The sequence below is a fragment of the Callospermophilus lateralis genome, chromosome 11, assembly GCF_048772815.1.
Source record: "Callospermophilus lateralis isolate mCalLat2 chromosome 11, mCalLat2.hap1, whole genome shotgun sequence".
Taxonomy (NCBI): Eukaryota; Metazoa; Chordata; class Mammalia; order Rodentia; family Sciuridae; genus Callospermophilus; species Callospermophilus lateralis.
In genome coordinates this window covers 53272120-53298960 of record NC_135315.1, presented here as the reverse complement: position 1 = coordinate 53298960, position 26841 = coordinate 53272120, and the positions used below count along the sequence as shown (strand labels likewise).

General features: G+C 45.5%; 1 protein-coding gene across 7 annotated transcripts in view; it reads left to right on the top strand.

The window, feature by feature from the left end:
* Gas7 (growth arrest specific 7) overlaps nt 1-26841 on the top strand; it is a 227429-nt gene that overhangs the window by 111590 nt on the left and 88998 nt on the right. Inside the window, exon 1 of one of the 7 annotated variants that reach the window (XM_076869709.1) lies at nt 7673-7715. The exons of 4 other annotated variants lie outside the window; for them this stretch is intronic. Coding sequence is in view for 2 of the 3 variants with exons in the window: in XM_076869705.1 (XP_076725820.1) it covers nt 15001-15030 (30 nt within the window). In the remaining variant the exon portion in view is untranslated. Of the gene's footprint in view, nt 1-7672; nt 7716-14766; nt 15031-26841 lie in introns of those variants that run through there. 2 more of the 7 variants (XM_076869707.1, XM_076869705.1) reach the window with 2 other exon arrangements.

Genomic DNA, 26841 nt, shown 5'->3' with positions numbered 1-26841 from the left:
TTTATTTAAATTTTTTTGAGTTGGTGGCCAACATCTTAAAATCATAATATTTCACATTAAAAATCCAACTTTCCAGCTTCTCTTGCAAAAGTGAGGAGCTCTGGCAACAGAGACCACTGTCCCGCATGGCCACAATATGCTGATGATGGAGTAGCGAGTTTTCCACTTAGCCGCAGTCCCCGCCCATCTTTGCTGATGGCCAGCCAGCCCTGACACACCAATAGTGGGATGACTGCCATTATTTATTTCATCTGCAATCTTTTTCTTATGGGGAGGGAAAAAAGTGAAAAATTTCCTGCATCCATGTCCCTGGAAAGAAGGAAAGTAACAGGGCTATGATTTCCACCAAAAAAAAAAAAAAAAAAAAAGTATTAGTCTATTCCTTTCTGAAAGTAAATTTATCAGTTTTCTAAAGGTGAATATTCTAAGATCAGATCTGATCTTCTTTCCCTCCCTCCCTACCTTCCTCCCTCCAATTCTTCCTTTCTTTCTCTTGAAACCAGTGGTTCTCAAAATGTGGTACCCAAATCTGTAGCAGCTGCATCTTGGAGAAACGTGTTAAACATTTGAATTATTGGACCCACAGAGAATTCCCACTACTGTGTGTTCTACCTTGGGATGACTGCTGGAGTTTGAGAACCTCTGTTCTGATACACCAAGTGTGGGAAGAATGCCAAGGTTTATTATTGTCATTTTCTGTCCTTTTGAGAGCCAGAAAGGAAAAGAGGCAAGGCTTCCTAACCAAAGGGTCTCACTCCACTCCACACCCTGCACACACTGAGAGACAGGAAGATCATTTCTTCGGACAGGATTTCAGCAAACCCTAGTCCCTGTTTCGATAGCCAACTTCCATCTGTGGATTCCCCGACACACGTTGAAGCATGTCTTACTCAAATAGTCCACGGTCATTTATAAAGAAAAAAAAAATTATTTGGTTTTTGGTTCCTGAGGTTAGGAAGTTTAAGACCATGGCACCAGAATCCCCTGAGACCCTCTTTGCCCTGGTGGAAAGCAGAAAGACAAGAACATGAAGGAGCAATCAAGCATAAGAAGGCCAAACTCACTTTATAACAAGTCCTCTCTTGGAATAACTAACCCCCTCCAACGTTAACTGGGCTGCTGGCCTGAATTCAGGAGCTAGGGGTTTTTAGATCAATTTTTTTGCAAAATAATATTCAGTTTCTCTCCTCCACCCTCAACTATACTGGGGATCAAACCCAGAGATGTTCTACCACTGAGCCACATCCCCAGTCCTTTTAGTGACTTCCAGGGTCTCAATAAGTTGCTTAGGGTCTCACTAAGTCGCCCACATGGGTCTCAAACTTGCAATCCTCCTATCTCAGCCTCCTGAGTTGCTGGGATTACAGACCTGCACCATTGTATGCCCAGCTTAGGTAGAAATATTAGACCCATTCTTTAAAACATACAGACAAGAGCCAATCACAGATGTCCATTTTAATTCCAGCTGTGGTTACTCAGACCACTGTTTCATGGGTAGTCACTTGGCTTCCCCCAGCTGCCTATTCCGCGGAAGGCTTTGATCATTTTAGTGGACAGTCCACGCCAGCCAACAAAGCCAGTCTTTTCTGAACATATTCACCTGGAGAGCCAAAGACCCTGGAGAAGCTTATTTTTCAGACCCCCAAACACACCATTGAAGATCTTGTACCCCTGGCCCGTTTTATTCATTTGTTATTTGGGGATGTCTGAGAACATTTAAGTCCAGAACCCTTTATAGGGTGGAGTAGATGAAAACATGGGCAGAGTTTAAATCTACTTTTTGATTTTTTTCTGATCTCCCTCTGCCCTCACCCTTGGTGCCCAGGTGACTTCAGAAAGCCTGGACCAACTAGACAGAGTGAGGTGTGTCTCCTGGGCCAGAGAGTTGAGCCCAGCCTCCCGGTATTCAGCCTAGAAGGGAGGCCCTGGGTTGATCACTGAGCCTCTAGCTGCCTGGGCAGTTGCTTTCTGTTGGAGGTCTCAACTCTGCCAGCCCCCAGAACAAAACTGCTTACAGCCACTCTGTGTGCTCAGGGGACAGACACCCTGCTAGGGTGTTATTTCACTTCAGGGGGGCTGGTCAGAGCTCTTTGCTGTGAAAACGGTGTTCTTGGTACCCACCCTCTTTAACAACCCAGTTTGTCCCCCCCTGGGACTTCTCTCATCAGTTAACGAGGCTCCCTGCTGACAACCAGCTGTTACCTGCCACCGAGTCAGATTGATAATTAGGGGTTTGGCTGGCGGTGGCTTCCCGTGTCACTTCCTCCCTGGAGTGCCTGCCTTTGGACATAAGATTCCTAGGCACTACAGTGGAGCCTCAGGTACAGTGGGCGGGGAGAGACCTGGGGTGAGGAGGAACTGGCACTAATCTTGGAGACTGAATAATAGGTTCTAAGTAGCATGATTATAAAATGAAAATAAGTCCTTCCCTCCCAGGGTCCCCTAGTCCCCATCTGATACTGAGTATTAAACCCAGGGATGCTGTACCACTGAGCTACATTCCTAACCCTTTATATATATATATATGATATATATTTTTTTTTAATTTTGAGACAGGATCTTGCTAAGGTGCTGAAACTGTCCTCAATCTTGCAATTCTCCCGCCTCAGCTTCCCAAGTCCCTGGGATTACAAACATGTACCGCCATGCCTGGCTCCCAGAGTTTTTGCAAGGGTCAAATAAGCTATTCTGTAATAAATTCCTGGCCCACAGTAAATACTACTTGGGCAATTACAAACAACGAAAAGATAAGTTCTCATGGAGAAATTCAGGCAGTTTAATTGACTTTGAGGATATCGGATGGTAAGAAAAAGAGCAACCTGGCCCCTTTTTTTTATTATTATCCAACTTCTCTCCTTTGGAGGAGCTTGGGGTGAGTGAGAGGAGTGTTCTCTTGGGGTGTTCTTTCCCAGGGCAGGAGAGTTCCAGTAAAGCTTTGGGAGCCCCCCTCTGTGAACATCATCAGGGTCCCGTGTGACGGGGTCTGCAGTGCTTGGCCAGGGCCGTGTGTGTTCCTCAACCTGCCTTGCTTTCAGCCCCTCAGCTCTGAAGGCTGCAATATTTCGGCCCCGGGGTTTGCTGGCCCCTTCTGATGTCTCTCTGAATTCTGGCCTTGTCTTGATCATGTTCACTTCCTCTTGCTTCTCTGGTCAACCTGCATCCGAAGGTCAGATGGTGTTGTTCCGGAGTGTTCTTCGCAGACTGATGGGGAAGCCCATGTGACCTCAGCCTTGGTGACCTCAGCTCTTGGCTTTTCTCAAAGGTTCTCCAGTAACTTTCAGGGATGGGACAGTGTGGTGTGAAGCTCACACACGTCTATCTGCGTTTCTGCCCTCTTATGGAATCTTTGTAAAAATTCTGATAACTAGGGGGTGTCTTTTCATTTTTGAATGTGGAAATGAGGCTTACTGGGGTGAAGTGACATGCCCCACGTTAGGTGACTGGTAAGTTGTGATATGATTTTTTTTTTTTCCTTCTATGCCTGGCTGAAGGTGAGGAGCTCAGCTTGGGAGCACACAGACGGATGTCTGTGGTCAACCGAGTGGTTTACAGGACTTCTGTCTTCTATTCTTACCCCTGTCCTCACCCCCCAGCCCCTATGCACACCTCATTTTGTTAATCCCCATAGCAGAATAGAAGTTATGGGTTTCTAGAAGGCTCTGGAATCCTCCAGGCCCACTTGTTTGAATGGAGCTTTGCATCTCAATGAGTAGGAAAAAAAAACAGGCAGAAGAGGATCTGCCAAAAGGGAAAAATCAACCGGGTTTGTGACTTCACTCCTCTGTGTACGCAGATGTTTCCTCCCTGGGCCTCCTCCCTCCGCGGGGCTGCAAACAGATGGGAAGTGGCTGGTGGACGAGCAGACAGGGTTGGATGGAGGGGGTCACCTTTTCCAGAGCAATGTGGAGGGCAGCTTGAGAGCAGCCCTCAATGAGGCTTTGGCTTCTGCCGTGCTGTCTGACCACAAGCTTGTCTTCTAGCCGTGACAGTGACAGCCACATCAAAGTTTAGAGCAGCCAAAGGTCAAGAAGGAGGGGACTCTGCATGGGGACTGGGGAGATCTGGTGTCCAATCCCTGTCTCTGGGCCTTAATTTCCTCATCTTTAAAATATTGATGTGGAATCAAGGGGTCTCCAAGGCCTTTTCCATCTTGGTATTTTTTTTTTTCAATCCAGCTTTGCTTGAAATTGGTCGAGAAAGTTCTTTATCTTGACTCATTTGGTTTTTGTTTTGTTTCAAGATAAAGCTCCCCCAGCCTTCTAACCATTCATTGAACCCTAATCTAATAAATAACCATCATTTTAGGAGCAGGCAAGTGAGATGGGATAGGTCAAAGTGGAACTTGTGTGCATTATTTAATTTTTTTAAAATAAGGCAATAGTCACACATGAGCTCATAATAGAAACTAAGTTAAAGATTTTAAAATGCATTAAAATTAATTGTAGAAAAGTTAAAAAATACAGAAAAGGAAAGTAAGAAGAAAATGGGGAGATTCCTTTTCTTCTTCTCCTTTTTCTTAATGCTGTGTATATTTTTCTCCATAATTGTGATTACCTATGCTTAGAGGTGTATATGCTGATTTGGGGGAGGTGGGAGTCACGTAGCTGTAAAAATAATTTTAAGAACTCATTTTAGGGTGGGGTATAGCTCAGTTGGTAGAGTGCTTGCCTAGTATTTGCAAGGCCCTGAGTTCGATGACCAGCATCACACACACACACACAGACACAAAAAGGATTTAACTGAAGCTGGGTGTGATGGTACACACCTATGATACCAGTGGCTTGGGAGGCTGAGGCAGGAGAACTACCCTTGGGTTTAATCCCTGGTTTAAAAAAAAATTAACTAAAAAAATGTGTAAATGAAGAAAAACTGAAACACAGTAAAATAAAAATAATTAAAACAATGAGGTTTGGAATCCCACAGTACAAAGATAAACTTTATTAACATGTTTGTGTCTCTCCTTAGTGCCTTATTTGGAATAGGGAGAGCATTATTTTCCATAGTTGAAATCATATTGCATATCTGATTTCCAAAGTAGAACAATTCTTGGAAGATGATAGAAAAAAGGATATGAGAACACAAAGCCCCAGCCATTGGGTGATTTATTAGTCTTTCCTGATTTAAGAAAAAAAAAAAAAAAAAAAGACTTGGTCCATCTAATAGAATTTTAAACATGCAGAAAGTCATTACTTAAGCATTTTTTGACAAAGAAGATGGTCACTGTGGTCCCTGACATAGCACAGCTTGGGTTTGGTGGAGGCAGGAAGCAAAGATTTTTTTTTTTTTTTTTTAATTCTCCCAGCACAGTATCTCCAAAGCTGGAAGTCTCCCATGGTTGGTTGGCATGTGCCAGGACAGAAAGGGCAGGGTCAGTTCTGCCCGGTCCTCCCCTGTGACACGAGGCTTCATGCACTGGCCAGTGCGACAGGAAAGACACAGATCCTCGTCCTGGTTCTGGGATGGATGGGAGCAAAAAGCAGAATGAATGAAACATTAGAGCCCCATGCTTTTCCCCTGAGCTGGAGAACCCACCAGACTGCACAACGGCTTGCTGGGCTTCCAAGCAGAGTTTGGAGTTTATTATCTACACTGAGCAAGAAATGACTCACAGATGCATATACATAGTTACTTCCCCCTCATCATCTTCTTGATATTGATCTTTCTCTCAGTGCCTAGAGGCTAAGTGGGTGGTGTCTTCTCTTGCCTGCCCATGAGAGCCCTCCTATGTCTTTAATACATGGTTGTTTGGGTTTGTTTGACAGCACTGGGGACAGAACCCAGGGGTGCTCTACCACTGAGCCATACCCCCAGACCCAGCTCTTTTTAGTTTTTGCTTTGAAACAGGGTCTTGCTAAATTGCTGAGTCTCACATCACTGTGAATACAGGCATGTGCCACTGTGCCTGTGCCTGGATAATAGATGAGATAGTAATACAGCTTGGTGGATATGGATGCTTCGAATCACGAACTGTTGGAGAAGCTCATCTTTGCAGCTCTGTTTGTCCCATCTGCATGTGTGTATGTTGGAAAGGAAGTGAATAAATATATATATATATATATATATATATATATATATATATATATATATATATATATTTATTTATTTTATATGCGTATGTACATATGTACCCATGTGTGCATATTTATATAGATACATATGATCTTAATGGGCTTTATTTTTGGTTCTAGAACTGGGCAGTCATTCCATTAAACAGACTTAAGTATTCAACAACTATTTATCCATCACTCATAGCAATAGACAGAGGAATATATTTGGTTTGTGAGGCTTGACCTTGGTGAGATTTGACCTTGAGCACTCTCTAACACTTGCCCAGGGACCATCCCAGTTCCTGAAGTGGGCACTGATACAGCAGCAAGGAAAACAATGTCCCTGGCTTTATTCTGGTGGGAAGAGCAGGGTAGAGGAGAAGTCAGAGGAACGTTTGATCTCCAAGGTAACCTTTTCTCTTGGCCTCTTTGTGTACATGATTTTTGTTCACTTCTTAAATCTTTGCAAAATGATTTTTCCCCTGGTCTTTTCTAATGAAAAACTTCTTAAATATCTGCATCTTTTTATTTCTTCACTTTTGTTCTTTGCAGATTGGGGAACTTTTACTATTTGCTCGTTAAGTCCCTAATGTCACACCCCTTTATTTCTGGGGGAGGGGATGAAATTAGGGCTTTGAGCATGCTAGGCAAGTGCCCTAGAACTGAGCTACACCCCTCAGCCCCAAGTTTCATTTGTGGGTTTAACTGAGCAGTTTTTAGATAATCCTTACCTCATCTCTTTGCTTCTATAGGTCACCCCTTTTGATTTTGGCTGTGTTTCTCCATTCTAATTTTCTGTTCCTCTTTCATAGAGGCCACAAATTCTTGCATTCTGTTAGTTTCCAAGGTTCTTCTGAATTATTTCCTGAGCTGTGCTCTTCCTCTGAGTCGTCTGGATGGTATTTCCTCTCCCTGATTCTATGCATTGTCCCCTTTTTTCCTTCAGAGACATGGAATATGCCAACAGACAGAATGGAGGGACTCCCCTTGACCTTGCCCCTCTGTCCGCTTGGGAGAAGGTCAGCTCCCCATCACAGTCACTAACCTGTTGGTCCCGTGATGCACACATCTCTCCATCCGATTCCCACGTGCACATGGGCTTCCACCTGGAGATCTGCCCTTTTCCTAACTGCGTCTCTGATATTCTGAATTGATAGAGTATGAGCGAAATCGTGATTCCAAGGGTCCTGTCTCTGCACCAGGGCATCTTCCTGCTCTGCTGTGTGGGAATCATACTCTTCAGAATGGTGGTCACCCCTCCCAAGCCCCTGATGTCCCCCTGGGCCAGCTCACCAGTCTCTGGGGAACTGCTGTACCTAGATGGGCGGTGGGGAGGGAAGGCAGCTCTTAAAGTGCATCTGTGGAGGGAGGGCTGGTTCTACAAGGCGGTGAAGGGAAAGAAGGTGAAGGCACCGAATGGTGTTTTTTCCTTTTTACAACTTGGCTGTGTTCTGTAAGATTTTTCTCCATTCGCTCCACTGATCTGATGGTGTCTGGGGTGTTTTTCTCAGATTTAGACTATTGGAAAAAAAAAAAAAAAGATTGGGTGAGCTTTCTCTTTTCCCTTTTCTTCTTGTTACTAGTTTAACAGTACAATGGCAAATCGACATGGGTGTCCTGAGGATGGCTGTCTGATGCACCTTGGCCCTAGCTCCTTGCCCCTATCAGGTGGAGAACATTTTCTGTGTGTGTGTGTGTGTGCGTGTGTGTGTGTGTGTGTGTGTTGCTGGGGATAGAACCTAGGTCCTTACACATGCTGGGCAAGCAGTCTACCACAGAGATTCATTCAGCCCTTGTCCCTTTACCATGCAAATCTGCCATCTCCCTTTATTGATCCTCATAATTTCCTAATAATGATTCAGATACTCATTCCAGGGACCATGGCTGTGTGATCTGCAGGGAATTCAAGTTTGGTTTTCTGGGATTCCCTGGAATCCCAGATTCTTGGGAACCCTGAAAACTGTTTTGTGGATGCCACATGCATGGTACTTTTTGTGCATAGTCTGAGGCCGTATTTCTCAAAGTGTGCCTCGTTGATGACTGAGGACCCACCAGATAATTTTAGATCGTGTTGAGATCATGGCTTTTAGGAGATATTTATTTTATTGGGCAACAGAAAAAAAATAATAAAACAACCAAATCAGATGTGAGATTTCATAAATATTATGACTTAAGGCTGGGCTAGATTTAAGTTGGATGTAAGTCAGTTAAAAAAAAATAATTAAGTAGGCTAGGGATGTGGCTCAGTGGTAGAGCATGTGCTGAGCATGTGCTGAGCATGTGCAAGGCCCTGGGGAAAAAAAAATTTAATCCCAAGCATGGAAAAAAAATAAATTAAATCATAGTGTTGCTATTGCACCGCGATGGGGCCCATTGTGACTTCAGAATGTGAATGACTGAAGTTTGGGAATCCCTTAGAATTGGGGCTGTGAAGAGCTCTTTTAATTGGACTACCATATGAAGAAATTTTACAAGCATCTTTGGATTCTACCATGATAGAAACTGACTGCCCCAAGAGGAGTCATCTGCTCAGGCCACCTCCGGACCTGGAGCTGCTCCCACCAATAGCCCTGCCCTCTTTCTTGCCTTCTTTTATGATGCATCTTAATAATATCTCCCTTCTCTTTCTGTCCACCTGCTCTCTAGCTCCTGTGTGTCTGTAGTCAGTTTCCCTGCCCATCTCTCCTCCATAGTCCTTTTTCCAAGATAAACGAACTCACCCTCCCCGTATCAGCATTTTCTTGGAAATGATGAACTACTCATTTCTGGCTGTAATCCCCCCTGGTTCAGCTTCGGTGACTGATTCTCGGCAACCACATCCATTCATTTCCCCACGTCTTCCCCGAGTGTCAGAAACTGGTTCCGGTACAAAGAGGAAAGAATGAACACCTGGACTCGGGGAGTGCTACTTGGAGTAAAAAGAAGTCACAGAAGAGGGAGGGGTTGGCCCAAGGAACATCGGGAGAGAGTTTAGGTGAGAACATGTCTCAGGTTCAACTCTCTCCTTTATATTCTTATGAACACGGAGTAGACCTGTTTGGATTTCACCACCTTCTCTGTGCAGGTGATGCAGCTCCATGTGCCAAGGGCCAGACCCACGACCCCCACTGCCCACTGGATACCTTGAACATGGACCTAGATTCAACACGTTCCACCACATCCCGGTGCACTGCTTCCCCACTCCGGCTGGCTCTTGGGGTCCCTGGTCCTCACCTCTTTCTTCCTATGGCTCCTTATCTCATCAGTTACCAAAGCTTATTCTGCTTCTTGCATCATGTTCCTGGTACCAGGGTCAAGCCCTTCTTCTGTGTCCCCGGCTCTGAGGCCAATTCTTTATCTACTGACAAGCCTCCCTTGATCCTCCCAGCCAACAGGGACCCCGCCCTCCTCCGGATTCTGAAAGCTCTTATTGTCTCCTGACTTATCCCTTGGCACTGGTTGCAATCTGCCTTGATAGTTTTATTTTTTTTTTTTCTTCTCCACTTCTGTTTGTGACTTATCTTCCAAACTTTAGAAGTCAGGACCGACTGCAATACTTGCCTCCATCTTCCATAGCAGTCAGGAAAGAGCAGTTAACAGCTGTTGGTTGGTTGATGGATCCTGTAGCCAAGAGGCCACACTTGCAGGGAGGAGATGATCCTTGAGACCCTGTACCCTGGAGAGGGCACAGGCTGATGAATAATTTTTCCCTTCATGACTACGAAGCCTTTAGAAAAAGTGAGTCATCGCCATACCCAGATGTTCTTTCTTATTATCATTACAGGACAACACGATTCATCCTAAGGAGGACAAGGGCCTACAGAGAACGTGGTCTGTTTTGGTTGATAGCTTTCAATTCATTGGAAACAAAGAAAGGGGGCTGGTCTTCTCGGACTCCATTAAACTCAGGAAAATTTGACTTGGTGGAAATGATTGTCAGTCTTTTTCACTTTGGGATCATGAACTTCCTGCTGTCTTTCATTTGTATGTGTGGCCCCCGAAAGGCGAGACCCACCTATTTGCAGAGGCCACATGGAGAGGTCATGAGTATACTTTTCACAGTCAACTCGAAGGATAGAGGACCATTAACAAAACAGAACTCAAGTGACTTATGGGTTGAGATGCCAAGAGGTACCCCTCCAGTAAACCCGTTACAACGTATTGGTGAATCTTTCATTTCCTAAGGGATTAAAGTTGGGGAAGCCAAAAAAATGAAGTGTCTGCAAGACTAGTGTGTTCTATTTGGCCCTGGCCAGAGCATATTAGCTTCCTAGTTTATAATGGCCCAGAGAGGTCTCTTGCCCTTGACCAGGGCCATGTTGGAGTTTGCAAGGGTGACCATTGCTGTGTAACCAGTGGTGCTAGATTGCCATATTGTATCTCTTCATCTGTGTGGTGCTACTGTTAATGCTGAACAGGCTTAACTCTGTCTCCTCTTGTGGTTTTAAAACCAAGAAGTCATGGACCATGAAAGCTTCCATGGCCATTTTAATTCCTCAAAGCCTAAAGGACTGAAGGCGAAGGTTTCCTGCATTTAGGATCAAATGCAAGTTTGCTTTTATCTTCCTGTGGGTGAGCGGGATTCCAAGAGCAGAGAGGGACCTTGATCCTGTCTGTGCATTTCTGGCCTCAAAGGTGAGGGTGTGGGTTCCCCCATCAGCATCTCTCCAACATTTCAGAGAGAAGATGCCAATAACTGCTACCGGTGGGGACCCCGCCTTTGGATGCACTGCCCACCTCCTCTTAGTGGCTGGCTTGGGGCCATTTGACAAATGCAAGCAGAGCGTTTCTTTTTTCTTTTTACGATGGAGGCAAGAGGGGAAAAGAGATTGCCTCAAAATTACTTGCTCTGAGTCTCTTCTTCCCATTTATAAAATCCTGGGACTACAATGAAAAAAATTTTAAAAAACTGAGCGCATTGTAGTTAAACATGATATGGGGCTCATTTTGATATATTCATAAATGTATGTAACATAGTTGTCTCCATTTCAATCCCCAACACTATCTCCTTCCCTCCTCTTCTTCCCCCACCCCCACCCCCGTCCCCTTCCTCTATTCCATTGGTCTCCTATTTATTTTCTAATTGGTACATTATGGTTATATAGAAAACTGGAATGCATTGTGATATACCCATGCATGCACATAGCCAACTGGGTGAGCTTTATCCTCAGTGCTTCTCCTTTGCCTCCCCTCCTCCCTCACCCTTGGTCCCCAGATTCTGTGGCACTGATGCTCCTTCTATGATGAAATTTTGCAAAGAACAGCACCGATGATGTCTCCTCCCCTGCCCAGTACCCACTGTTGCTTTCTTCTTGCTTATAAGAGAGAGTCGGCATTTGCATTTCTTTTCACAAACAGATCTACCTTCGTTTTAGTACTAACCTATTTGTGTGTGTGTGTGTGTGTGTGTGTGTGTATTTGGTACCAGGGATTGAACCCAGAGGCACTTAACTACTGAACCACATCCTCAGACATTTATTATTATTATTACTATTATTATTATTATTATTATTATTATTATTATTATTATTTTAGTTGTAGTTGGACACAATACCTTTTTTAAAATTTATTTTTATGTGGTGCTGAGGATCGAACCCAGTGCCTCGCTCGTGCTAGGTAAGTGCTCTACCACTGAGCCACAACCCCAGCCCCCCCCAACCGTTTTTATATTTTATTTAGAGACAGGGTCTTGCTAAGTTGCTGAAGCTGGCTTTGAACTCAGGATCTTCCTGCCTCAGCCTCCTAAGCCACTGGAATTATAGGCATGTGCCACCCCACACAGCCTCTCCTGATTTTTTTTTGCTCTCTTACTGGCCATATGGCTTGGAGCATCATCCTTTGACCTTCCTTCCTGATCCATCTCCTCTGTGAAATGCAGATAATTATTTCCCCTGTTGATTTGTTAGGTGGATTAAGTGACATCAGATATGTGAAATTCACAACAGCTCCCGGCCCAGACTGAGTGCCTAATAGCAGGTCCCCGTGGCGTTCTTAGAGCAGATGAGAGCCCAACAATTAGATAGGAGGACGTAGAGCCCCCCAAGTGGCCATGCCGATGGCTTTGAGGAGGAAAAGATGAGTGCTGTCACAAGGTGTGGAAGAGAGAACATCAGAAAAGCAGGGTACAGTTTGGAAAGCCGTGAGTTGATGTGTCTGTCAAAGAAGAGGCTCCCTGTGACCCACCCTGCGCATGCCACATCCCTAAGCAAAAGATCCCACGACTCACAGGGTGCTGGCCGTGTTGCCTCAGTTTCCCCAAGATTGCACACACTCCCTTTCTGGTCTGGCTTTCCAGGCCCCTTCACCAAGAGGCTGAGTGACTTCCCTCTGCATAAACATTTCCCTGGAGATTCTGCCTGCATGTATCTCACAGATTGGCTTAAATAAATGTCCCCAGGTCCCTTGATTTAAACCATCTCTGTGTCCCAGACTTTTTTTTTTTTTTTTTTTTTGTGGTACGATACACAATGTAACATCTGCCCTCTTCACCATTTTCGGATGTCTGGTTCAGTGGCATCAAGCATATTCACGTTGCTGTGCAACCATCACCACCTTTACCCACAGAACTCTTCCATCTTGCAGAACCAAAACTCTGTCCCCATAGACACTAACTCCTCATTCTCCACCTCCGAGCCCCCGACGACCACATTTTACTTTCTCTCTATGAATTTGACTACCCGAGACCTTCATATAAGTGGAATCATACTGGAGTTGTCTGTTTGGACTAGTTTAATTCACTTAGCATAATGTTAAGACTTATTCATGTTGAACCCTAAGATTGGTTCATGCTGTAACGTGCCAGAATTTCCTTCCTCTGTAAGGCAGAAGAATATTCCAAAGTGTTTTTCATACCACTTTTGATTTATCCATGCATCCATCAATGTCCTCTTGGGTTGTTTCCACCATTTTGCAATGTGCATATAATGTCACCATGAGCGGGTGGGCGGTGTATAAATATCAGTTCTTTGCAATATAAACCCAGAGTGGAATTGTTAGACTATGGGATGATTCTGTGTTTCATTCTTTTTTCTTTTTAGGGATCACCATGCTTTTTTCCCTGGGGGATGCACCATTTTACATTCCCTCCAACAATGCACAAGGGTTCCAATTTATTAACATCCTCACCAACACTTGTTCTTGTCTGGTTTTATTTTCCCATATTTTTTCCTTGATGCATTATAATTGTATTTTCTGTCTTGTTGATAGTAGCCTTCCTAAGGGATGTGCAATAATAACTCATTGTGGTTTTGATTTGCATTTCCCTAATGAGTGGTAAATGTTGAGCATCTTTTCATGAGCTTGGAGGGCATTTTTACATCTCCTTTGGAGAAATGTCCTGGCTTAATTTTCAAGGGGCTATTTGTTTTTCATTGCTGAGTCCAGACTTCTTCTTGGGCTCAGGGAAACTGAGGCTCCTCACCTTCCAGCCATTGATGATAGTAACCGCAAGAATACCTGCTTTTACTGAGCACTTACATCTTCCTCACACTATGCTGAATGTTTACAGCCTTTTGAGAAAAAAAAAAAAAAAGTGACTATCTCCATTTCACACTTGAAGAAATTAAACCTACAGGCCTTGCCCAAAGTCTCCCAGCCAATGAGCAATGATTTTTTTTTTTGTGTGTGTGTGTGTGTGTGTGTGTGTGTGTGTATGGTGCTGGGGATGGAACCCAGGGCCTTGTGCATACTCGGCAAGTTCTCTGCCACTGGGGTACACCCCCAGACCCAACTTACGAGTAGTGAGACAACTGTAGCTTAGTCCTTATCTGACTCCATCCATAAATGGGAGACTTGATTCCTTAGCCCCTAACCAAGGACCAGCTGTGAAACTGCTTCATAAATAACAGTTCTTCCATATGTTTTTGAGAAGCAGTGTCATATAAGAAACCACAAAGACCTCGGGACCTCAATTTTTCTGTAAAGCCATATTTCATTCTATACAAGGATTAGTTTCTAAAATCCCAAAGGTTCGCCTCTGAGAGTAATCACAGAAATAGATGGAACCTTAAATGCTGAATCTTCAGCTACCCCAGAAGGCTTCTAAATGGAAGATGATGGATTCAGCCAGGATCCAGACATAAAACTCAGTTGGTTGGTGGGTGCTGTATTGCTGTCTGGGCCTAATCCTTTCTTTTACTTGTAACTTACAACTTTGCGATCCCCTGGCCCTGTTATCTGGACCACATAGCGTTACCCCCTCCTTTGCCTTGGGTTTGTCCAGGTTTGGTGGTTGAAAGGACAAAGCGAAGGCCCAGGCTGCAAACCCACATCTTGACCTCTGGGGGCACCAGATGAACAGCCCTGGACAGGTCTCAAACAACAGGTCTTTGGGGGAAACATTCTCCATTCTTTTTATGTCGGCTTTTATCTGGCCTTGGGCTCACACAGCTGGGGCCCTGGTCAGGGCCAGAGCCAGGGCCAGAGCTATGACTTCGTGTTGGGAAGAAATTGGCAGAAACATTCCCCAGTGGAGTTTGGGTAGGCCCCAGGAGTCCCGCCTAAAGATGCAGTGGACAAAGCTGCCCTTGTCCACAGGCCAAGGGGTGGGAGGCATCTGGTCAGTGACACAGGCTTGGCCATTGTATGCCCTGACCTCAGCCAACTTTTTCTTTTAGCTGAGAAAGGGAAAAAAAGAGTGAAAGGGAGGGGGGAAAAAAATGAAGTCCTCCAGAAACTTTGCATCTGGAAAGTCCAGAATGAGTTGTTGATTTCCCAACAGACGCTGGAGCAGATTTGGAAGGAACTATGCAATGTAGTGGGTTCTTTGTGCAAGAACAGCTAAGAGAAAAGCCACAAGAACATCCTCCGGGGTGCCCCAGAGCACAGACCCTGGGGTAGCTGCTTGTCAGCCTCATTTCTCGTAGAGGGTGACATGGAAAAGAAGCTGGCCAGAACCGGGCTCTGAGTCTAGGGCTTCAGACCAAACCTCAGTCTCTGGGTAGAGCAACCCCCCAAGAGGATCAGCTGTTCTTCAATGGTAAGAATCAAACCTGCTTGTCTGCAGGTATGGGCTCAGGGCTCAAATGCCCCTCTGTACATATTTCTCAGATGCCTTTGACGTTTTCAAGAGGCCATTCTGAAAACCTGCTGAGCTTTGAAGGGTTGGGGACCCTGTGTGTATGGGGGTACCTTTCACGGGCCTATGGCGTGAACAGGGAGAAGAGACAACATGGGTCACTGTGTAAGAAATCAGGAAAGGATTAGAAGGAAGAGAAAGGTTTAAGAAGGGGTGTTTGCAGAGGGAAAGGGGGTCCCCCAGGAGCAGTGCATTTGCGGGTCTGGGGCAGAGAAGCAGAGTATTGATGTGGTTGATAGTCTGGGAAAGGAGTGCAAATCTTGCTCCCTCTGCTTTTCCAATATATGAAATTTAGCTTCTGCCTGTGTATCTTTCTTGTCCACCATGGCCCCATTCTACCTGGGGCACTATGAGGTACAAGCTCTTGGGGGAGATTTATAAGATGCTACATGAAGACTAGGGGGAGCTATTGGAAACCTCAGAAGGTAGTGGAGAATCTGCCCAGTAATAGACTATGGTTCCAAGCCTGGCTGAGGCTTCTTTCCAGTTTAGGAGTGGCAGCTGCCACAGTAGAAGTTCTTCTGAGACTTAAGAATAGAGCGACCTTGTTTTGCCACCAGAAATTTAGACATTCCCTCTCATCAGTTTAGACTTTTGATGCTCACGCTCTAAAGGCTCTGTACAACTGAGAGGTCCAGTTTGTACAGAAAGGTGAGGCTATTTCTGTCTAGAATCTTCCTCCACCTCGCTGGACCAGTGAGCCTCTGTGATTTTGGTGTGGTTTCTGAGAAAGGCCGGGAGAAGGGAGATGGTGCTTGTTACCCAGCAGCGTTCTCCAAAAGGGCCAGTGGACCTCCTAGGAAACACCACAGCAGAGCTTCTTCAAGGTGAAAGTGGCACCATGGTGCATTCCAGTAATCCCAGCTACTCGCTCAGGAGGCTCAGACGGGAGAGTAGCAAGTTCAAGACCAGCCTAGGCAATTTACCAAGACCTTGTCTCAAAATAAAATAAAATTAAGAAAAGGGTCAGGGATGTAGCTCAGCGGTAAAGCATTTGCCTAGAAAGTGCAAGGTCCTAGATTCAATCCCCGGTACTGCCCCCCGCCACCAAAAAAAAAAAAAAAAAAAAAGGTTAATATGCATCTGGATTACCCAAGGGTCCTCACAATGCAGATCCAGCGCTGAGTATGGCCTGGGACTCCGTTATTTGTAGCCCATATGCCACAGGATTCATGTTCTGCTGGTGCAGAGGGTTATCCTTGGAAAATCATTGCTATGGCTATGAGGAACACAGATCAGTCCATCAAGTTCTGACCAAGTCACAGCTGCCCTGTAGCTGCTGCTGTGGGTACTCCGGGTACTTTCAGGTCTGTCTGAGTGTGGATGGTGGCATGGTGGATTTTTGGGGAAAGAGGGAGTAGCAAAGAAGATGAACAGTGAAGAACAGGAAAGGAGCTGGGAAGAGCCCAAGAAGTCAAGCTCTTGACTGTGTGGGGCATGTGGGGTGCCCAGGCCATGGGTGGGGTGTGCCCAAGCTGATGTGGACTGTGTGTTTGGGCTATAATGTGACAGGTGAAGCAGGTGTACTTCCTGTTAGCAGGAAGACCCAAAAAAAAAATTCCACCGGAGCCTGTCTGGGGTGTGGGCAGGTAAATCCTAACTTAAGAGTATAACAGATGTCGGACACAGAGACAGAAGCCCAGCGTGCGGGGCAGGAATCAAGTTGCTAGGCAGATAGAGCTGGGATCTTGAATGTGGCTCTAACAGGGAAACATGGACACAGGCCTATCAGGACTATACTCCCTGTGGTGAGAGGTAGGATTCCAGGTGTCTGGGGCCTGGGCAGCATTTCAAGAGTGGTCTGTGCCTCCAAATCACATCTACACTTGAATGTGACATTTTTTTTTTTCCTCCTACAAAAATGGCATGTCCTTAAAACAGATAGATTAATGCTAACATTTAGAATCATTGAGTATTAGGATATATATATATATATATATATATATATATATATATATATATATCCCACAGAGACCATCTGGTCCAACTTCTGCATTTAAGCAATGAGGAAATGGGGGCCCCTTAGCAGAGATGCAGCGGGTTGCTTAAGATCTCATAGCAAGACCGAAGTGACTTCCAGTCCTGGCCCCCGGGTCCCGATTCATATCCTGGGTTCTTCTCACATTGCCCCAGAACCATGCTAACTCCCGAACCTTGGCTGTCACCCTCTGTGCATCAGTGGCAGAGACTCCAATAGTGAAGCCAAATTGGGCTGGCTGCAGTGCACCCCTTACTGACTCAGAAACTGCTGTAGCCCCCATGAGGCTTCATCTCCCTCTGGGGCTCCTGGTTCAGAACCAATTAGGAGCATCTCTTGGAGTCAGAAGACTTTGATCAGGATGACTGGGAACACAGGCTGTTAGAGCTGCAGAGTTAACCAGAAGTAACTCGAATGAGTCTCCATGGTGAGACTTGCTACTTCCATTTCCTTTTGGTGCCTGCGGGTTGCTACAGCCCACAAGGAGCAACCACAAAGCCAGGCCAACTGGATGGCAGGCCTGGGTGGGCGGGAAGACAGAGCCACCCACCTTTATGCTCTAATGAGCTCCCATCCGCCTTCTGTTAAAAAACGACACCAACTCCCTGAGGAAGCCTGCCTTTGTCCCCTCCCCCCGCCCCCCAGAGCATCTGCACAGAGTGGCTCTATCTCCTGCCCTTGAAATCTCTTTCTGGTAGGTAGTTGTTTTGCATGTGATGACAAGCTAGCAACTTTCAACTCCCTTCCTGATTTCTTAACAAATTCTTCTATTATTATCATCATTATTATTATTATTTAATATATTTTTATTTTCAATTCATGCACAATAATTGCACACACTCATGGGGTACAATGTGACATTTCAGTACGTGTATGCAGGGTGTGGTGATCATATGAGCGTAATTGGTATATCCATCACCTCAGACAGGTTGTCATTTCTTTGTGCTGGGAACGTTTGAAATCCTGTCTACTAGCTGTTTTGAAATATCCAATTAATTGTTGTCAACTCTATTTATCCGACTGAGCATTGGAAGTTATTCCTCCTACCTAACTGCGTCCCTTTACCTGTTAACCATCCTGTCTGCCTCCTCCTCCTCCTTCCCCACACACTTCCTGGGCTCTGCTTCTTTGAAATCAAATTTTTTAGCTACCACATATATTTCTGAATTTCTTAAATCCGTTTTCAATGGAACAACGCTTGGTAATTTGGGTTACAGTTTTTCGGCAGAGGCATAACAACTATACAAAATGCCAGGAATATTCAGAAAGGGGTAGAGGGGCTTGTAGCTTAATGATAAAGGAGAACTTGGGAGGATAGTTTACATTTTCTGTCTGTCTGTCTGTCTCTCCCAGTATTAAGTATTGGCAAATCTCTCTTCTTCTCAGACTTTCACCTCTGCAAAGGGAAATTTGACCAGGAATCATCTAGATGGGTCTCACCCTACCAGGAGCTCCCTGGGGAGATCATTAGAAGTGAATAGTCCTCAAAGTGTCTTTCAAAAGTGTCTTCTAAGTTGGATACAGTGGTGCACAACTCTAATCCCAGCTATTCTGGAGGCTGAGGCAGAAGGATGACAAGTTCAACTGGGCTATTTAGTGAGACACTGTCTCCAAAAAAAAAAAAGAAAAAGAAAAAAGAAAAAAGTTTTCTGGAACATGGTAATAATTGATGCCATTATAGATACAAGCTAGCATAGAAAATCTAGGATGTATTTTAAGAACTTTTACCTTCAAGAGAAATGATAACCTCTAGCCCAACTCCTTTAAACAAATCAGGACATGTCAGCACAAATTGGCCATAACAGTGACAAAAAAAAAAAAAAGAGAAGAATCCCCAAGAAGTTGGCCTCCTTGTGCAGACCTGACACCGTAGCCACAATCTTGAATCCTGGTTTGGGCATGTATTTCATGTCCAGTTTTGTTAGATCATTTTATGTTATTGATGTCTCAGCATTTCTTTCCCACCAATTTCAAGTTAGATTTGGCCGAGGCAATGGACTAAAATGGATCTAGACTAAAAGATTTGAGGCCTACTCATTTGGGAAAAACATGCAGTTTAAAACAAAACAAAACTAAATGAACATTTCATGATCATTTGTGTTTCTTATCAGGAGCTCTCTGTCAACCTCATTTGTTTATGTGACTGCTGCTTTTGCAACTGAGCTGAGCACCTAAATGCTTTGAAATTTCCCTTGTGGTGGTGTTAGGCTCCATTACGAAAGACATCCCCTGGGTTCTGGAACCTCAGTGCCTGAGGGCTGGCAGCCCCTTCACTTTTACAGATGAGGAAACAATGTGCCCAGACATGCTATAGGAAATGCACACATGATAGCTGGTTGTCTGTAACAACACTTGAGAATTGTGCTTGCTTTCCTTTTTTTTTTTTTTTTTTTTTTTTTTTTTGGTATGGGGGATTGAAATCAAGAATGCTTTACCCCTGAGCTACATCCCCAGCCCTTTTTACAGTTTATTTTAAGATAGCGTCTCGCTAAGCTGCCCAGGCTGGCCTCAAACCTGCCATCCTCCTGCCTCAGCCTCCTCAGTACTGGGATCACAGGCCTGTGTCACCAAGACCCGCCTACACGTATATACTTTCTACTAATGCTATTGCCATCCTGAATTGGAGGTAGACTCTAAGAATGGTCCACTCTATTTGGAAACTGCTAGAGAAGGAGTGGGAGAGAATGAACCCATATTCTTCAACTGCTCATCAGGAAGTGGCACGTTCAAACTGAATGTCTGTGTTAATCAAAGTCTGGTGCTATGGCTTAGATGTGGTTTCATTGTGTCCCCTAAAGGCTCATGTGCTAGGATCTTGGTCCCGAGTGTAGACATGTGGAGGTGTGAGACCCTTTAAGAGGCAGTAGTGAATGGAAGGGGGATAGGTCATGGAGCCATGGACCTCAGATGAGATTAATGCTGGCCTCTCTGAGTGAGCTCTCATAAGAAAGAGGGTTGTTCTAAAGCCTATAAAGCAGGGCCACATCACATGTCTGGTCTCTTCTGTTGCTGCCGACTCCCTTCCTATTTCTGTTTCTCCGGTATTGTAACACCCGTTCCATTTTTCTTGGACCTCCCAAACCCGTGAGCTCAATAAACCTCTTTTCACTATTAAGTGCACAGCCTCGGATATTTTTTACAGCAAAGCAAAATGGACTCATACAGCTGGTGAGCAGAGTCACTCGGGTTTTCTGGCTTTAGAAGCTACCAGACGCAGACTGCTTTGACCCTTTTAATTGCACTGAAGTATCAGGACCAACAGACCTTAGCACTGGAACAAAGCAGGAGAGCTTTCTCTGGACTTTCCCAGCCCCAACTTCAAGCTCTGGAAACAATCCCTGCTTCCCATCCTATTTCGGAGCTCTGTTTTCAAGAGCACCTGTTCCTGCCCCCTCACACCTATGCACATTCTCTCCTTGGCTCCTGTGGCCCTGAAGCATAGTGTAAGGCCTTCAGGTTACCTGCTTCAAACCTCTGTAAGAGGCCGAAGGAGTGACACTGATATTCAGTGTCACAATCACGCTGGTTGGTCAATGCTGAGATCCTCCCAAATGATGCAAAAGACACAGCAAGCAACTCTCAGGTCCCTGTCATGCTGTAGTGTGTCCCAGGACAGATGCCACCAGCAAAAAGGACCAGCCCCCTCAGATACAAGAAGTACGTGACTGCTCAGATTTCCCCACGTCTTGCATTATCTATTAATTGGCCCCTCTCTCTTCTATCTGCAGGTGCAATGACCATAAAGATCTCTTTCTCCAGGGTCCAAGGAGGAACATGAGCAAAGCTCACATAAAAGGCGTTTCTTTCCTACCCTGGGCTCCTTGACCTCTAAGACTCTTGAAGGCTCTGAAATGGCTTCTGACCCAGGAGGGGGGTCATTGAACTCATCCTTTCATTTTGCAGGATCATTTGCAAATCTTTTCATCAGTCTTGGTCTCCCTGGAGACCCCCATGTTTTCTAACTTAGCAAATTTCCCTGCGAGGATTGACTTCCGGTCTCCTTGCTGCATGGACTCCATTGTAATGGTGTTCATCAAAATTCCTGGTTAACCAGATCACTCCATTCCTTTACAGGGTCAGAAAATAGAGACCATTGTTCTATGTCCTCTCCCTGCCCAGTCCTGAGAAACATACCCAGTGAGTTGATTGGCTCTCGGGGAGGCACTGGGGGCTCACAGATGGACATGCAGGGTGGCCAGAAACCTCACTGAGCCTACCAGGATCAAGACAGGTCTGGAATGTCCCAAGGGTTTTGCAGCTTCAGGTCTTTGGCTGGCCGATTTGCAGGTACTGGGAGAAAACTTCTGTGGCCCTAATGTCTACATTTTGTGGTGGGGCACCAATAACAACCTCAGTGTGAGGCTGTCTCCTACTGATTCAGGGACACAGAACAGTGATGGTTGAGGATGTGAGGGAAAGAGACTGATTGAGTGTGGAAGAGCAGGGAAGATGCTTTGTGGGAACTGGAGTTTGCAACCCGGCTGGGGGAACCCAACTTAGGCCCCCTCTGGGCTCTCTTATCTATCATTGAGGAAGCCTTTGGGGTAGAGAGGTCAGACATGAGTCAGAGGAAAAGGCACACCAGTGAGATGTGGTTTACTGCTACGCCAGCCATTGTGACCCCATCCATCTACACTGGGCAGTGAGGCTAGGTCTGCGGACACTTGGATTATACCAAGTTTGGAAGAGTTTCTGGGGACATTGGCCTTTACGTGATTAAAGCCTGGCGGGGGGAGTTCCTTTTACGAATTCAAAGAGGCAGCTTGGCTGAACAGGTGGTTTCTCATAAAGATTCGAGGGTGTACGTGAAGGTTTCTGGCCACAGTTACTGATGAGTTGGAAACAGTTACTGAGAACTCTATAACTAAGAGGAGTAGAAGGAAGAAAGCAGACCCTTGTGGCTCTCTGTGGCTTCTTGTTGGTAAGAGCCAAAGGTGAGTCTTATGTAGATGACCTCTTTTCTCACATGTCACCAATCAGAAAGGCTCAGGGGAAGGAGATGTGCTCAGACACAAGCCCGGAGATGGCCACAGCCTTCACTGGGGGCTTCTTTGAGCTTTGGCTCTGGAAACCTAGTGTGGGCTTACAGAGGAAGTGGGACAAGTGAGGTCTTGAGAAAGCTCTGTCTTGCTACTGAGTTATCCCTCAGCCTGAAAGTACCCCAGCCTGTCCACCTCAGTGGATTTTAGGGCTGAGAATTTCCTACGGAAGCTGGTTGTTCATGGGGCCAGAAGAAGGAAGGTGTCACCCAGGGCCAGGATCTTTGCTGTCTGGGATCCCATTCTTTTTGTTGTGTTCCCTCTGGTTGGGAAGCTCCAGTCTCTGAGGAAGAGACAAGTACAGACAGTAAATGTCAAAGGGCACAGGAGGGAGCCACCTGGGCAGGTATCTGATAGTTTCAACAGGAGGAACGAGAGGACACAAAAGATATTTCTTGATTGGAATGATGTCTTAGTTCATTTTGTGTTGCTATAACAAAAAAGTACCTGAGTCTTGTTGCTATATTTAAAAAGGGGTTTATTCAGCTTATAGGTCTGGAGGTCTGAAAGTATGTCACTAACACTGGCTTCTGGTAAGGGCCTCATGCTGCCCCATAACATGGTAGATGGTGTCACATGGTAGAAGAGTAAGATGTGGGGGTGGGGGCGCCGGAAAAAAGGCAAGTCACAGGGTGAAAGAATCAAGAGAGGGAGCTGAAAAAGCTGAATTTGCTGTACAACAACTTTTCCAGTCCCAAGAGACCTAATCCATTCCCAAGAGACAGGCATTAATCCCTTCCAACAAAGGTGCCTCCAATTACCTAAGGATCTCCCGATAGGCTCCGCCTCTTAAAGGTTCGACTCCTCTCATACATCATTACACTGGGGTCCAAGCTATCTGCACATGAACCTTCAGGGGAACAAATCACAGTGTCAACCACATACACACCATAGTATATAAGACGGAAGAGCAGTTCCATCTTTCTTGGTATCTTATTTTTATTCTCTCTTGCATTTAATCTTTTCAAGTATTATCTGGAATTCATGAGCCAAGGCACCATGTCATATTTCTTACAGTTTCTGTAATGAATGGTGAGTTATACACACAATTCTATAGCTGGCTTTATAATTATTAATGCATTTTTTGGTACATTACTTTCAGTATTCAGCCTTGGTTCTTTTTACTGTGACTTCTTCGTTCTTTACCTGTGCGTGTCTTAATCTTTCAGGAACTTGAAGTCCATCTTTTAAGTACAATTGGCTTTGTATCCATAGGTTCTACATTCATGGATTCCACTATCTGATTGGGAATATTTGAAAAGCAAATTATGGCTTTTTTTTTTTTTTTTTGGTAGCAGGTATTGAATTCAGGGGCACTCAACCACTGAGCCACATCCCCAGCCCTATTTTGTGTCTTATTTAAAGACAGGGTCTCACTGAGTTGCTTAATGTCGCGCCATTGCTGAGGCTGGCTTTGAACTTGTGATCCTCCTACCTCAGCCTCCCGAGCCACTGGGATTACAGGAGTATACCACCGTGCCCAGCAGAAATTGTGTCTTAATAGTTAACATGTACAGACTTGCTTTCATTATTACCCAAACAACACAATATGACTATTTAGTTAGCATTTATATAGTTTTCCATGTTAAAAGTAACCTAGAGAGGATTGAACCTACACAGGGGGATGTCTGCAGGTTCTATTAAATACCATGGCATTTTATAGAAGGGACTTTGTCTCACAGTACTGCTCTGGGTTTTGGCATCCGGAGGTGTCTGAACCAATCCCCTATAGGTACTGATGGATGACTGCACGTTCACTAAGGAGGAGACACACACACACAGAGCTATGTTTTTGAGCCCTCGTCTATAGGAGGATGTATTTCTGTCACCTTCTTTTGTACCTGAAGGGCAGCTTGGCTCCACGTAAAGGTCTAGCCCCACACGACGTGGGAAGTGTCTTTAGAGATGTGGCTACAGACAAGACTGAGACCAGTCTCATGCTTTTCCCTTTATTTATTTCACATCTTCTCACTTACACGAGTGTAGGAATTTATCCTTGTCCCTGTTTTGTTAGTGTGTGTCTTCGTGTTGGTCTTTTAAAAGTCCTTTTGCCTCCAACAGTGGAGAAGATCTACCATGCTGCATAGCCTGGGAAAGATTTCCCCATCCACCTTGGTTTACAGTTCCTTTCTGTTAAAGAGCCTTTGTTCTGGCCTCCTCTTCAGGAACACCCAGTGTCTCTCTCTTGGCTTGCTGTTCTGTCCTTCTGTTTAATTTAATCTTTTTTTTTTTTTCATTTTCTTTCCATTCTGGGGAAATAATTCTCCACTTTGTCTTATGCATGCTCACTTTTTTTTTTTTTTTTGCAATTCTGATTCTAGGTTTTATTGCAACCAAAGTGTGTTTTGTTATAACCTCTAAAATTTCCCTAGAGTTTTAGTGACTTCTTGTTTCTTAATTTTGTTTTCTTTTCCAAACAACTTGCCTTTTTTTTTTTTTTTTGGATCTTTGTTTTGCTCTCTCCTTTGGCTCTTTTAGTCTTGCCTGCCATCTCTTTCTTCTGTCTATTGAGGGTTGCTATATAGTCTAGTAGTTTGCAGCATATTTCTCCTGGATACTCTATGAGAAAATCTGTGCTTTGATATTTGTGATTGGCTTGAGGGTTCTGGATGGTCTTCCTCTGTCTGTTTTCTGCAGGTGAAGAAACCCTGTATCACCTTTTCCTCTCACCTGCCATTACTCAGTGTCCATTCGATCAGATCTGTCAAGAGCTGGGATCTGTTCCCGGGTGGAGTGCACACATGTTGCTTGGGTTGTCATTCTTTACCTGGTTCCTGAGACCGCCTGCCCAGGTCTGTTTGAAACCCAGTTCCTGCTACAATTCCCAGCCTTCCTTCATTCATTCATTCATCCATTCATTCATTCACTCAATGCTCTGGGCTAAGACCAAGAAAAAGATGGATGTGGTCCCCCCTTTCCTGAGTCATGTAGCCTGTTTATCTCTGGATATGGTGTCTCCTTCTCCTCCCTTTCTTCCTCCCCCTGGCCATGTCTCCATCTCTGGCTTCCGGGAGAGCATGAAGACATCACCAGGGGTCCCACCTATCTCCTATGAAACTACGTGTGAAGACCACACTCCCAGAATGCACCCTGCCACGGCCAGGTGGCCCTGCTGCCTCCCTCCCTCGCTATTCCTGTGGGTTGCTATTTCTGAATGGATAGGAAGGCTGCCAGAGCTGCAGAGAGCAGTCCTTCCACCTGGGAGACAAAGGAAAGGTGCGGTGCCTTCTTGTAGGCACTGACTCTGAGGCGGGTGATGGCATGGTGGGAGGTGGCGCCTGCCGTGGGTCGCCGTTCCCAGCTCTGCAAAGGAGTCTGCCCACCCCAAAGAGGTGTCCGGCAGAAAAGGCATGATGATGAAGTGAATCACCAGCCTTCAGCCTCGCCGGTCTTTGTCTTTCCTGGTGGACACTTTTGTTCCCCATCAGTAATTGGTCCACCCCTCTGTTCAGTACATAACTGGCAGCAGAGGCCACTCCTGGGCTCTCCTCCCACTTCTCAGGGTGGGCTATTAATGAACCGGTCTCCAGGGACTGAGGCCTCCCAGGCACACCCCTGCCATGCCCTGGCCACTTCTGGAGGTCCAGCAGGATGGATGGCTGGGGAAGGGAGAGAGTACTGCGGAGCTTTTTGTGGAGAAGCCTTCAAGCGGTGCCAATCACAGTACCCGGCTCATTAGCAGTCATTGTCATGGCAACGGGTCTGCCAGAAAGTGGCTCGTTAGGCTGACAACTTCAGAGATGTTATATATAGATCTGGGTGTGGGGGGAGAGGGGTGTGGAGTCTTGTGGATATGCCTTTCTTAGCGCTCCTATTGCTGCTGGGTTTGGGGTGTAAGAAGACACGGCATAGGGGACCTTAAAACTCTCTGATCTGGCTGCTAAATCAAGCGCCTGACGACCACCCGTGGAACGCCTGCAAGTAGCATTTGCTGGCTGCTTCAGAAGGTAAGAGGCAGGTGCTCCCAGAAGCATCTCGCAGGTGGAGGTGGCGTCCCGGGATGAACTTGAACTTGAAGAGTGACGGAGGCTGTGGGTTGCTGAGGATAGGGTTTGGTTTTCCGCCTGGAGGCTGCAGACCCAACCTGGAGTCTTTCTTAAAACATCATTTGCTTAAAGAGTTTGGGGTTAGAGGATCGGATCTTTCTCTTGAATAAGTAACCGTGCAATGCAAATTGAGCTTATTGAAATGTTATGTTTTCCCTCCCAGTTTCCATTTCAGAGGTGATGATTTCTCTCAGTTTCTCCCACTAACCTGAGTCGCTCCAGAGTAGAGTGAGCCTAGGGCTCAGCCTGGATATGTGCTAAAAACGCAGACACCCCCCGCCCCCAGGCCCCAGTTTGATTTAGTGTGGGAATCAGGGCCTGGGAATGTGCACTTTAACCTACCTCCTGGGTGTCGAAGGGGTTGTCCCAAGGTGACCACATTCGGAGAAACGCTGCTGTCGCGACATTTAAAAAATTTTGTTTCTGTTTTTGCAGTGCTGGGTATAGAACCCAGGGCCTCATGCATGCTAGGCAAGGGCTCTGGCACTGAGCTACACCCACAGAGGGGCTTTTGTTGTTAATATCTAGGTGACCGCCCTTGCTTGTCCGCTTGACTTTTTATTCCAGGGGACTCAGTAGCCACCATTAAGATGGACGTTTTTTTTTTTTTTTTTTTTTTTTTTCTCTTTTTGGGTTGTGTCGTTTTTAACTAGGGAGACCAGGAAGTCAGCCTACA